The 13393-nt window shown below is 36.7% G+C and overlaps 1 protein-coding gene across 3 annotated transcripts in view; it reads right to left on the bottom strand.

The window, feature by feature from the left end:
- EXOC6B (exocyst complex component 6B) overlaps nucleotides 1–13393 on the bottom strand; it is a 713614-nt gene that overhangs the window by 300598 nt on the left and 399623 nt on the right. For all 3 annotated transcript variants that reach the window (XM_017876764.1, XM_017876771.1, XM_017876776.1), the window contains exon 18: nucleotides 10268–10447. In XM_017876764.1, coding sequence (XP_017732253.1) covers nucleotides 10268–10447 — 180 coding nt within the window. The remainder of the gene's footprint in view (nucleotides 1–10267; nucleotides 10448–13393) is intronic.

Raw genomic sequence — 13393 nt, 5'->3', positions numbered from 1 at the left:
AGTTAATTTTCTGTCTCGTTGATCTGTCTAATGTTGACAGTGAGGTGTTAAAGTCTCCCATTATTATTGTGTGGGAGTCTAAGTCTCTTTGTAGGTCTCTAAGGACTTGCTTTATGAATCTGGGTGCTCCTGTATTGGGTTCATATATATTTAGGATAGTTAGCTCTTCTTGTTGAATTGATCCCTTTACCATTATATAATGGCCTTCTTTGTCTCTTTCGATCTTTGTTGGTTTAAAGTCTGTTTTATCAGAGACTAAGATTGCAACCCCTGCCTTTTGTTTTTTATTTTTTTATTTTTATTTTTTTTTTTTTTGAGACGGAGTCTGGCTCTGTCCCCCAGGCTGGAGTGCAGTGGCACGATCTCGGCTCACTGCAAGCTCCGCCTCCCGGGTTCACGCCATTCTCCTGTCTCAGACGCCTGAGTAGCTGGGACTACAGGCACCCGCCACCGAGCCCGGCTAATTTTTTGTATTTATACGAGACAAGGTTTCACCATGGTCTCGATCTCCTGACCTTGTGATCCGCCCGCCTCAGCCTCCCAAAGTGCTGGGATTACAGGTGTGAGCCACCGCGCCTGGCCAACCCCTGCCTTTTTTGGTTTCCATCTGCTTCGTAGATCTTCCTCCATCCCTTTATGTTGAGCCTATGTGTGTCTCTGCATGTGAGATGGGTCTCCTGAATACAGCACACTGATGGTCTTGACTGTTTATCAAATTTGCCAGCCTGTGTCTTTTAATTGGAGCATCTAGCCCATTTACATTTAAGGTTAATATTGTTATGTGTGAATCTGATCCTGTCATTATGATGCCAGCTGATTATTTTGCCCGTTAGTTGATGCAGTTTCTTCCTAGCACTGATGGTCTTTACAATTTGGCATGTTTTTGCAGTGGCTGGTACCAGTTATTCCTTTCCATGTTTAATGCTTCCTTCAGGAGCTCTTGTAGGGCAGGCCTGGTGGTGACAAAATTTCTCAGCATTGGCTTGTCTGTAAAGGATTTTATTTCTCCTTCACTTATGAAGTTAGATATAAAATTCTGGGTTGAAAATTATTTTCTTTAAGAATGTTGAATATTGGCCCCCACTGTCTTCTGGCTTGTAGAGTTTCTGCCGAGAGATCTGCTGTTGGTCTGATGGGCTTCCCTTTTTGGGTAACCCAACCTTTCTCTCTGACGGCCCTTAACATTTTTTCCTTCATTTCCACTTTGGTGAATCTGACAATTATGTGTCTTGGAGCTGCTCTTCTCGAGGAGTATCTTTGTGGTGTTTTCTGTATTTCCTGCATTGAATGTTGTCTTGCCTTGCTAGGTTGGGGAAGTTCTCCTGGATAATATCCTGCAGAGTGTTTTCCAACTTGGTTCCATTCTCCCTGTCACTTTCAGGTACACCAATCAGACATAGATTTGGTCTTTTCACATAGTCCCATATTTCTTGGAGGCTTTGTTCGTTTTCTTTTACTCTTTTTTCTCTGAACTTCTTTTCTCGCTTCATTTCATTCATTTGATCTTCAATCACTGATACCCTTTCTTCCAGTTGATCAAATTGGCTACTGAAGCTTCTGCATTTGTCACGTAGTTCTCGTGCCATGGGTTTCATCTCCACCAGGTCATTTAAGGACTTCTCTACACTGGTTAGTCTAGTTAGCCATTTATCTAATCTTTTTTCAAGGTTTTTAGCTTATTTGCAATGGGTTCGAACTTCCTCCTTTAGCTTGGAGAAGTCTGAAGTGTTCTTCTCTAAACTCGTCCAAGTCATTCTCCGTCCAGCTTTGTTCCATTGATGGTAAGGAGCTGCATTCCTTTGGAGGGGTAGTGGTGCTGTGATTTTTAGATTTTTCAACTTTTCTGCTCTGTTTTTTCCCCATCTTTGTGGTTTTATCTACCTTTGGTCTTTGATGATGGTGATGTGCAAATGGGGTTTTGGTGTGGATGTCCTTTCTGTTTGTTAGTTTTCCTTCTAACAGTCAGTACCCTCAGGTGCAGGTCTGTTGGAGTTTGCTGGAGGTCCACTCCAGACCCTGTTTGCCTCCGTATCAGCAGCGGAGGCTGTAGAACAGTGAATATTGCTGAATGGAAAATGTTGCTGCCTGATCATTCCTCTGGAAGCTTCATCTCAGAGGGGTACCCAGCCATGTGAGGTGTCAGTCTGCCCCTACTGGAGGGTGCCTCCCAGTTAGGCTATTCGGGGGTCAGGGACCCACTTGAGTACGCAGTCTGTCTGTTCTCAAGATCTCAAACTCTGTGCTGGGAAAACCACTACTCTCTTCCAAGCTGTCAGACAGGGACATTTAAGTCTGCAGAGGTTTCTGCCGCCTTTTGTTTGGCTATGCCCCGTGCCCAGAGGTGGAGTCTGTAGAGGCAGGCAGTCCTCCTTGAGCTGTGGTGGGCTCCACCCAGTTTGAGCTTGTTTACCTGCTCAAGTCTCAGCAATGGCGGGCGCCACTCCCCCAGCCTCACTACCACCTTGCAGTTCGATCTCAGACTGCTGTGCTAGCAGTGAGGCAGGTTCCATGGGCGTAGGACCCTCCAAGCCAGGCACGGGAAATAATCTCTTGGTGTGCCATTTGCTAAGACCGTTGGAAAAGCACAGTATTAGGGTGGGAGTGACCCAATTTTCCAGATGCCATCCATCATCACTTCCCTTGGCTAGGAATGGGAATTCCCTGACCCCTTGTACTTCCCATGTCAGGCGATGCCTCGCCCTGCTTCAGCTCATGCTCAGTGGGCTGCACCCACTGTCCTGCCCCCACTGTCCAAGAAACCCCCATGAGATGAACCCGATACCTCAGTTGAAAATGCAGAAATCACCAGTCTTCTGCATCCTTCACACTGGGAGCTGTAGACCGGAGCTGTTCCTATTTGGCCATCTTGGAACTGCCCATCTACAGCCATCTTGGAACCACCCGTCTACCTAATTTTTCTTTTCCAATTTGTAAACTGGAAGAATAACAATGTTTTCACAAATTTGTTGCAAGGAATAAATGAGAATAAATATATATATTAATACATACATACATGTACATTAGAATATATATACCTACATATGTGTGTGAGTATATATATATATGGGTGTATATGTATACACACACAGAAAGAGAGAAAGAAAGAGAGACAGAGAGGAAGAGGACACTCTGCACAGTAACTGGTACATGGTATGTACTCAAAAGATAGTTGGTATTGTTAAATGTTAAGAGACAGCTTGATATAGTGAAAAGAGCATGACCCAAGGTAAAATGACGTAGGATCTAGCCCCATAATTGATTAACTTTCTGACCTCTGGGCAAGACTTGTTAGGCCTCAGTTTCCATATCTGTTAAATGGGGAAAATAGTGACTGTCCATATATCATAGAGGTTGCTTTTTTGAAAAAAGAAATGGGATAATAACATATACAAGAAATGTTAACATTACTAACACACGAATGCAAGGCATTTTATAATTAAAATTCTGTCACATGAAAACCATGCTCTTTCTTATTTGGAGAAACAAGAGGATATGGAAGGAGAAAGACCAATTTAGAATTTTAACCTATGCAAACTTTTGGTCATTATCTCAAAATAATAGCTTTTGACTTCTCTTTTCTATAATTAAATGGTTACTTTTAATGATATATGACCCAAAAATGATTGTCAATGCCCAGGCAGGAATTCAGTTACTTTATTACTCAAAACAAGTAAACTCCATAAAAACTTATTGTGCACTATTTCGTGCAAGCTGCTGCACTATATACAGAAATACAGACGAAAAGGACAAGGTCTTTATCCACAGGGTTCACCAGTCCATAGTTGGCACTCAATCTAATAGACAGGATATTATAATGGAAAAAATTATAAGTCAAATAAATTTGTTTAAATCCTAACCTTTTCCCCTATTTGCTGTATCCCTTACAAAGTACATATTCTTCTTGAGTTTATGGTCTCATCATAAAATATAATAATAATATTAATACTTATCTGGTTGGGATATTTTGAGTCCTCATCAACTGGGATGACATACAACACAAATAAAGCATTTGGAATACAGCAGATGCTTTAATTACCATTGTCTCCTTTCCTGAATAAAGTACACAAATGAATGACACATCCAGCCCAAGGTAAAATTTAATTAGTGCCATTTTAAAAAGTGCCACAAAGGAAGATGTCACATCTGGTTAGGAGAACTGGTAAGGCCTCATAGAAGGTATGGTAGTTGAAATGAACCTTGAAGTATGTAAGATTTTCAACACGCATAGTTAAAGGGCAGAAGCAGTAAAAGTAGATGAAAGGCATGAAAAAAAAAAAAAAAGACCCAGGGAGAAAACAGTTGGGTATGGTTAACAAAGAGCATTACTTCATTATGGGAGGAGAATCTCTGGTAAATAGTAAAGAGAGACAGAGACAGAGAAAAAGACAGAAAGGTAGTTTAAGGTCCCATTATGAAGAGTCTTGGTGGACACAGAAAAGATTTTGTACTTAATGGGAGTACTGACAGTTCTTCAGTAGCAGAATCATTTGGTTAGGTCGGAGACGGCAGCAATTCCTGGAAATAAAGTGAGTACTAAAAGAAATATCAGTTTTTAAAGGATTTTAAATGGGAAGAATTTCAGAAACTTATATGTAGAAAATAATTTTCTCTTAAGGATGACCTAAGAGAAAGTAAGGCCAGGGATAGGTATCACTGTATTACTAGACAAAGAAACTAGGAGAATTTCCACACTTAACCCACAAACCAAGGTGGGCCATGAGAGTTCTTGTCCTATGTCATACAAATTAACATTAACAGCAGACAGAGAAAACAAACTCAGAATTCCATCCTCTGGGTCTGTTACTTGAGACAGCATTTCCTCTCTTAAGCATTTCTGAAAGATAATTCTCAGGATAACAAGAATAAACTCTCAAAAATATGCTCTTATGCTGAGCATGCAAAATGGGTAACTGTGCATGCAATTGCAAATTATACAACTGAAGTCTGAAAAAAATGTGTGTGTACTTACCTCATCTGTTAACCCAAGGGAAACAGTAAGATGTAAAAACTCTAAATGTGGAAAATATTACAATCATTTCTGGGTGCCTCATGAATATAGGTAGGCCGCCTAGGTCACGAAAACGTCAAGGGAAAAAACAGCTGCAAAATTAAATAATTTTCCCCTCTGACCACTGACTAACAATGAGAATAATCTGCAAACAAACACACTCGTATTCTCCCTCTGTCTCTCTGTGGCACACACAAACACATTTCTAGACACTGGGCTATTCCATTGGCTATGTTGCTACTGTGATGTAGTAAAACATACCTGAAAATTAAGAGAAACTGGGGATTCCAAAATGTAAGAGAACAAGACAGAATTTGCCTTGTCTTTACAGTCCTCTCTATATACATTTTTTCTATTAATCAATCCCTCTCTGACAGAGAGCCACTTCTGCCAGAGAATTTCAAATATGAAAAGATATTTTTCATGAAAAGAAATATTTATAGTAAGTAAAAGACAAATGATTTGGGTTCTTTTTCAGAAATGAACTCTTTTCTCTCCCATTCTTTCTCTAATAATGCCCAAGGGCAAATGTTAGACACAGCTCTGTTTTGTGACTAATATGGGGTTCCATGAGGAAATTATCTAGCATTCTGGGCAACATAAACACAAATGCTAGGCAATCTATTTTGTGGAAAACCAGGTGGGGTAGTTTAAGAAGTCATCTGATTCTAGAGAATATAACGGTTGGTGAATCCAATTAATTATAAAAGTGTAGCTTCAGAAAAGTGTAGACAAGACAGAAATACAGCACCAATGGAAGCAATATTGAGGACTTAAGCCTGTCAGTTACTTCCTACTTTGATTCTGAATGGTACATGGTAAGTGGTTCTAAAGCCTGAGTGGTAGAATCAACTCAATCCACATTGAGCTGTTTTACAGTATTTAGGTAAAAATGGCAGTTTAGAAAAAACAAAAGAGGGGGAAATAAACCTCAACTAGTTACTTACAGTATAGCCTTACAAGAAAGTTCACAACTCTACAGGTAGAAAAAGCATGCACTTTAATTCAGACAAGCATCAGCTTGATCCACATTAATGCTTCTGAATGACCTAGAGGTTGAAGTAAGGAGTACAAAGTATGGTGCTGAAATATGACAGCATGATGAAATGGGGACAGTTGGGCTGGCAAAAGCAACTTTAAAATATAAATTAGTAATTAAATACAATAATTCTTGAGATGGAAAACATTATTCTAAATATCACTTCCACATACCCCCAGCATTATAAAAGCAGCAGATGTTTCAATTCAGAAAACATTTTCTAAAAACACAAACAAAAGGAAAACCTAAAAGCTACACAGAAATAAGGATAAACCATGGAGTATACAATTCTAGACTTAGATTGTATATAATATAGATATTTAATTAGTGTATATATGTATTAATTAAAATAAGATCATATCTGTTTTCCAGTTAAGAAATAGTGAACATATTTTAATGAATAAATATAAACTTACATTAATTTAATGAATATCACATTATATGAATATACAATAATTTAATTTGTGAACACATTTGTTTATTGGATTTTTAATTTGTACCAACTCCTCTCTATACAAAATACATTGCATTAAATATAGTTATATTTGAATATTATAATACAACCATGATTATTTCATTAAGTTCAAATTATAAAAGGGGAATTACATAGTAAAAAGGTAAGCACATTTTAAGGGGTTTCTGAGGCATATTGAAAACTGATCTCCAAAAGACTATAATAACTTAGACCCCTAGCAGCAATGTATGAAACTACCTATTTCCACAAATATTTCTCATAAATAATGAATGTTACCATTTTCTTATTTCTGACTAGTTTATAGTCAAAAATATCACACAAGCTTAATATGTATGTCTTATTAATAGAGTTACAAATTATGTTCATGTTATCTTTTTTTAACCAAATATTGTGCATTTTTGCTTACAAATGAATTTCAGAATTATTTCATTAAGATTCCTGCCTAAACAAATTTACTTGGTACTTATTGCAATTAGACTAAATTTGAAAAAACTTTCTACAAAAAATACATATGGTATTCCTGGAATACCATATGTATTTGTGCATAAGAAAGTCTCTTTTATATTACTCTGTAAGGTTGTCATATTATTTCTAAATTTACTTGCTGAGTAGCTGCATAGAAAAATTATATCTATGTCCCAGTAGTAAATAAGACACTTTTGACAATATATTTTCTATGTGGACATTGCTAGTATTAGAAAAGTTTATTTGTTTTCTAAGTGAACCATCTAACCTAAATTCTTATTGGTCTTAATGAATTTTTAGTATGTTCTATCTAGATAATAATCACCTATGAATAATAATATGCATGTGCTATGGTTTGAAATGTTTGAGCCTTGCCAAAATTCATATTGCAATTTAATCCCCAATGCAACTTTTATATATTATTTTAATTTTACTTTTGTCAGGAAGGGCTTTTTGGAAGTGATTACATCACTCATTAATTGGATTAGTGCCCATATAGAAGGGACTGTGGGAGTGAGTTTGTCCTTTTTGCCTTCTCTGCCATGTAAGGATACAGAGGTGCCATTTATGAATAACAGGACTTCGTCAGACACTGAATCTGCTGACATCTTAATATTGGACTTTTCAGCCTCCAGCACGTGAGAAACAAATTTCTGTTGTTTATAAATTTCTCAGTCTAAAGTATCTTGTTATGGGAGCAGGAATGGACTAAGACATGCATGGCTCATTACAATGTAATTTATTCTTTTTTTACATTTATTTGATAGAACTTCTAAAGTGTTGGTGAGAAGCATCTTCACCCAATTCCTGATGTCAATGAAAATAAATGTTTTATTGTTCTACTGTTAAATCTATGGTGGCTACTAAATTTCAAATAGATGTTCTTTTTTATGTTATTGAAATATTATCCTGCTTGGAATTTAGTAAACTTTGTTTTTAAATCAAGAATGTAGCCTGGATGTAATAAAATGTCTTTCTAGAACACATCAAGAAACTTTATCTCCTTCACCTAGTAATGTGATAAATTATATTAACAGATTTTCGAAAATATCAAACCATCCTTGCATTTCTGGAATAAATCCTACACACTAGTACAAAATTACTTTCTTAAAACACTTGGAATTAACTTGCTAAAATTTTATTTATTTTATTTCTATCCATAATTGTGAGATTAACTCATAGTTTTTTTGTGTGTGCTCTTTTTGTCTGGCTTTGGTATCAGGATGAAGCTAGATAAAATGACATATTTTTCTGCAGGTAAATGCTCCCACTAGGAACAACCAGGAGAGGAAGTAAAACATGTAGAAAAAACATATTAAAAGGTATCAGGTGCTGTGAAGCAACGAAGACTAAAGGGAATAAACCTGCATAGAGGACAGAACCTTTTAAAGGTGAGGTGAAAATCTGCAGCTTTCCTTGTGGGCAGTTGAGGAATGTAGGCAAGGGCAACAGACTTGAGAATCTTAAAACCAGACAGAGACTATCTACTAGTGGGTGAAAAAAACATGGAATCTATGCTGCTTCCAATGGACTAGACTGACACAATTAGAGGTTTCAGGACTAGTTTTACCCTCAAGATATTTACTGAATTCTAAAGCTAAACAGCTGAGGAAAATAAGGGTTTAAGCCTTATTTAATATGCTAGTGTATATCATGAATCTTTTATATAGGTATCTCAAACTTATATGATCTGGGCATTCTGCTTTTATTTTAGCATGTCTTAGGATGCAAACAAAAAATTAGAAAAAACCTACACAATGGTTTTGGAAAAGAAAAAATTAAAGAAGACTGTGATATGACTCAGTATTCCCAGATATATTCCTTGCTTTTCAGAAAAGCAAGGAGATTTTTCTCAGTTTCACAGTGTTTCAGAGAAAAAGACTCACTAGTAGAAGGATGCCTAAAAATGATGGGAACTATCTTAGTTCATTCAGAATAATGTAACAAAATTCCATAGACTGTAGCTTATAAACAAAAGAATTCTCAGAGTTCTGGAGGCTTGGAAGTCCAACATCAAGGTACCAGCAGATTCAGTGTCTGTTGAAGGCCTATTTCCTAGTGCAAAATAAAAAAGGAGTCTTCTTTCTGTATCCCCATATCCTCATGAGGCCACAAGGAACAAGGCAACTCTCTGAAGTCTCTTTTATACATATACTAATCCCATGTATGAGGCTCTACCGTCATAATCTATCACTTCCCAAGACCTCACCTCCTAATGTAATCACACTGGTTATTAGATTCAACATATGATTTTGGGGGGTACACAAACATTCAGATCACATAGGAACTGAAACCTCATTAGGGATGGTAAATTAACACTTGCAATCCCCAACACTTTCTTTCCTGTCAGCAATTGCTGGTGCTGGGTACTGCTAAGTCTCCTTCTCAAGACATTTGCCAGATTCTAAAACCAAAGAGTACAGGAGGCTGAATAGACAAGGTTTCTGCGAAGAGCAGGAATTTCTATAGTCCTCTTTGGTGCTAAAAAGACAATGACATATCAGGCATTTTTTAAAAGCTCTGCAGAGCCATATCCTACCAACAAGGGCAAACAAAGTACACTACAATTGCAACCCAATATTAACCCAAATCAGTCCATGATGGTTCTAAGGTGGTCAGCTTCAAACCACAACCCACCTGCCCATTCTATTTACTTAGCAAAGGAAAACATGACCACCTGGAATCTCTACATATTTTACACAATGTCCAACATCAACCAAAAAATATTAGAAAGAGACAGGACCATATCACTGAAAACCAAGAGAAAAAAAATCCACCAATATGTATGTATAATATATATAAGAAGTAGTAAAGAATGATTTTGAATGTCTATAATTAATATGCTTAAGAAAACAGAGAAAAGATAGACAAATTAGATAAAAAAGATGGAGCATTTCATCACAGAATTTCCATTTATATAAAAAAATTAAAGAATATTCTAAGACTAAAATATACATACCTGAAATTCTAACTAAGTTTCTTTTTTTAATTCTACCAAGGCTTTTATATTGTCTTTGTACTAATAATCTTAAACATCATAGGAAGATAAGCAGACATAATACCAGGAACCATTTTTAGAATGAAAAAAATGCAAAGGTCAATGAAAAAATGATAGAAGTAGCCTCTAAATATCATTAAAGGTTAATAAATATAGCATGATCTTTTATATACTGCAGACCTTCCTGGGTAGTTACAGCAGAAACTAACATCTTTCACCAAACTAAATTATAAGGAAACCTTCTTATATGTAAAGGACAAAGAAAGAGCAACTGTCACTTACAGGAAGGTGTGTGAATACAGCAAAGGTGCTACGAAGAAAGGCAATGAGGTCTACCAGGTAATCACTAGCTTTGTTGCCCAAATCTCCAGTCATCCAGTCATAGTCTGCCAGCTGTAGAAACTGGTCAATCTTCTGGTTTAAGTTGGTATAAATCTCTTCTTCAGCTGCATGTCTAGCATCCTGTGAAAAAATATAACGCTTGAAAAATCACTCAGATTTCAATATGGGCAGAAATTTCTATGAGCTTAGAGCCATCTAACATATCCATTAAGAAACTGGGAATATAACTGGAAATACTGAGTCATATCACAGTCTTCTTTAATTTTTTCCTTTTCAAAACCATTGTGTAGGTTTTTTCTAATTTTTTGTTTGCATCCTAAGGCATGCTAAAATAAAAGCAGAATGCCCAGATCATATAAGTTTGAGATACCTATATAAAAGATTCATGATATACACTAGCATATTAAAGGCCCTAAGAAGTATGGTGAGATTAATATTCTTACAAAATTACAAAAATATTTTCAGGACAAATGATCATACATTACTCTATGACAATGCTAAAATTCCATCAACATAGACTTGTGCAGAGTAACTTACGAAGTACCTGCCACCACCTTCAATATTCACTTTCAGTCTGATCATCCTTAACTTCTGTTAAATACTCTCTTTTTAAAACTCTGTCTTCCCGTAAAATTAATGAGATGGTTTCCTCCTGGCTTTCCTTTTACATCTCTGGACACAAATCTTCTCACTTTCTTTGGGTGATTTAATTAAATCCAATAGCTTCCAGTATCTCTATCTTTAGTACAGATCTACTCCAAAATCATTCTAATTCAAGAATCATATATGCGAGTGTTTCATGGACATCTATGACCCAGACAAACTTTGAAATAAGTGGCCAGGAGCAGTGGCTCATGCATGTAATCCCAGAACTTTGGGAGGCTGAAGTGGGTGGATCACCTGAGGTCAGGAGTTCAAGACCAGCCTGGACAACATGGTGAAACCCCATCTCTACTAAAAATATAAAAATTAGCTGGGTGTGGGTGGTGGGAGTCTGTAATCCCAGCTACTCAGGAGGCTGAGGCAGGAGAGTTGCTTGAACCCAGGAGGCGGAGGTTTCAGTGAGGCGAGATTATGCCACTGCACTCCAGCCTGGGTGACAGAGCAAGACTCCATCTCAAAAAAAAAAAAAAAGAAAGAAGTAGGTCCAGGTTGAGACTCAGCATATTTACCACTCTTTACCTGTTCAACTCAGACCAAGGCAGAGATCTAAGCAACATCTTAAATTCCATTCTTTCCTCCACAGTCAGAAAATGAGTTCTGTAAATTATATCTCCCGAATTTCTCTGTAATTTGTACTGCCCTCTACATTTTCACATTTTTTAAGTCAGAATAATTTTGCAATATATTTACATACTATAACATAGTCAGTGACTATGTTTACTTATGTGAACAAAGATTTATAAAATTTGATTGATAGATAAAAATTATACAAAAATTATATATTTGTCATGTACATCTTGATGTTTTGAAATATGTATACACTGAAATGGCTAAATTGAGCTAAGTTTGGTGCAAAAGAAACTGCTTTTAATGGCAAAAATCACAATTACTTTGGCACCAACCTAATAATTAACATATACATTACCTCACATACTTATTTTATGATTTAGGAGTACTTATAAGTACTCTGCTAGCATTTTTCAAGAACATAACACATGGTTATTAACTATAATCATCATGTTATAGAATAGATCTCATAAACTAATTCCTTCTATCTAACTTAAAATTTCTATCCTTTGACCAAAAACTCCCCAACCATATTCCCCAGCTCTGGTAACTATCATTCTATTCTCTGTTTCTATGAATTCAACATTTTTAGATTCTACATATGAGATCATGCATGTTTTTCTTTCTGTGCCTTCCTTATTTCACTTAACACAATGTTCCCACGAGGTTTCCATATTGTTGCAAATGGCAGGATTTCTTTCTTTTGTAAGGTTGTATAGTATCTCATTCTGTATACATACTATATTGTCTTTATGCATACACCAGTTGACAGACACTTAGGTCAAATCAACATCTTGGCTATTGTGGGAAATGTTGCAATGAACATGTGAGCGCAGATATCTTGATGATATACTGATTTCATTTCCTCTGGAAACATACCGAGTAGTGGGATTGCTGAAACATATGATAGTTCTATTTTTAATTTTTGGGGGAATCTCCATACTGTTTTCTACAATGGCTATACTAATTTACATTCGAACACCATATAAGAGTTCCCTTTTCTCCACATCCTCTCCAATACTTACCATTTGTCTTTTTGATATAGTCAACCTAACAGGTGGAAAGTCATACATCACTGTGGTTGTAGTTTTTGTTTTCTGATGACTAACGATGTTGAATATTTTTTCATACACCTCTTGGTCACTTGTATGTCTTCTCTTGAGAAATGTCTATTCAAAACCTTTGCCCATTTTCTCATCGGGTTGTTTTCTTGCTATTGAATTGTTTTAGTTCTTTTCTTTTCTTTTTTTTTTTCATTATTATTATACTTTTAAGTTTTAGGGTACATGTGCATAACGTGCAGGTTTGTTACATATGTATACCTATGCCATGTTGGTGTGCTGCACCCATCAACTTGTCAGCACCCATCAATTCGTCATTTATATCAGGTTTAACTCCCAATGCAATCCCTCCCCCCACCCCCCTCCCCATGATAGGCCCCGGTGTGTGATGTTCCCCTTCCCGATGCCAAGTGATCTCATTGTTCAGTTCCCACCTATGAGTCAGAACATGCGGTGTTTGGTTTTCTCTTCTTGTGATAGTTTGCTGAGAAGGATGGTTTCCAGCTGCAACCATGTCCCTACAAAGGATGCAAACTCATCCTTTTTTATGGCTGCATAGTATTCCATGGTGTATATGTGCCACATTTTCTGAATCCAGTCTGTCACAGATGGACATTTGGGTTGATTCCAAGTCTTTGCTATTGTGAATAGTGCTGCAATAAACATACGTGTGCATGTGTCTTTATAGCAGCATGATTTATAATCCTTTGGGTATATACCCAGTAGTGGGATGGCTGGGTCATATGGTACATCTAGTTCTAGATCCTTGAGGAAT

This window comes from Rhinopithecus bieti, unplaced genomic scaffold, assembly GCF_001698545.2.
Source record: "Rhinopithecus bieti isolate Rb0 unplaced genomic scaffold, ASM169854v2 scaffold_1058, whole genome shotgun sequence".
Taxonomy (NCBI): domain Eukaryota; kingdom Metazoa; phylum Chordata; class Mammalia; order Primates; family Cercopithecidae; genus Rhinopithecus; species Rhinopithecus bieti.
Note: the sequence above shows the minus strand (reverse complement) of the source record. Positions and strands in the feature narration are given on the sequence as shown.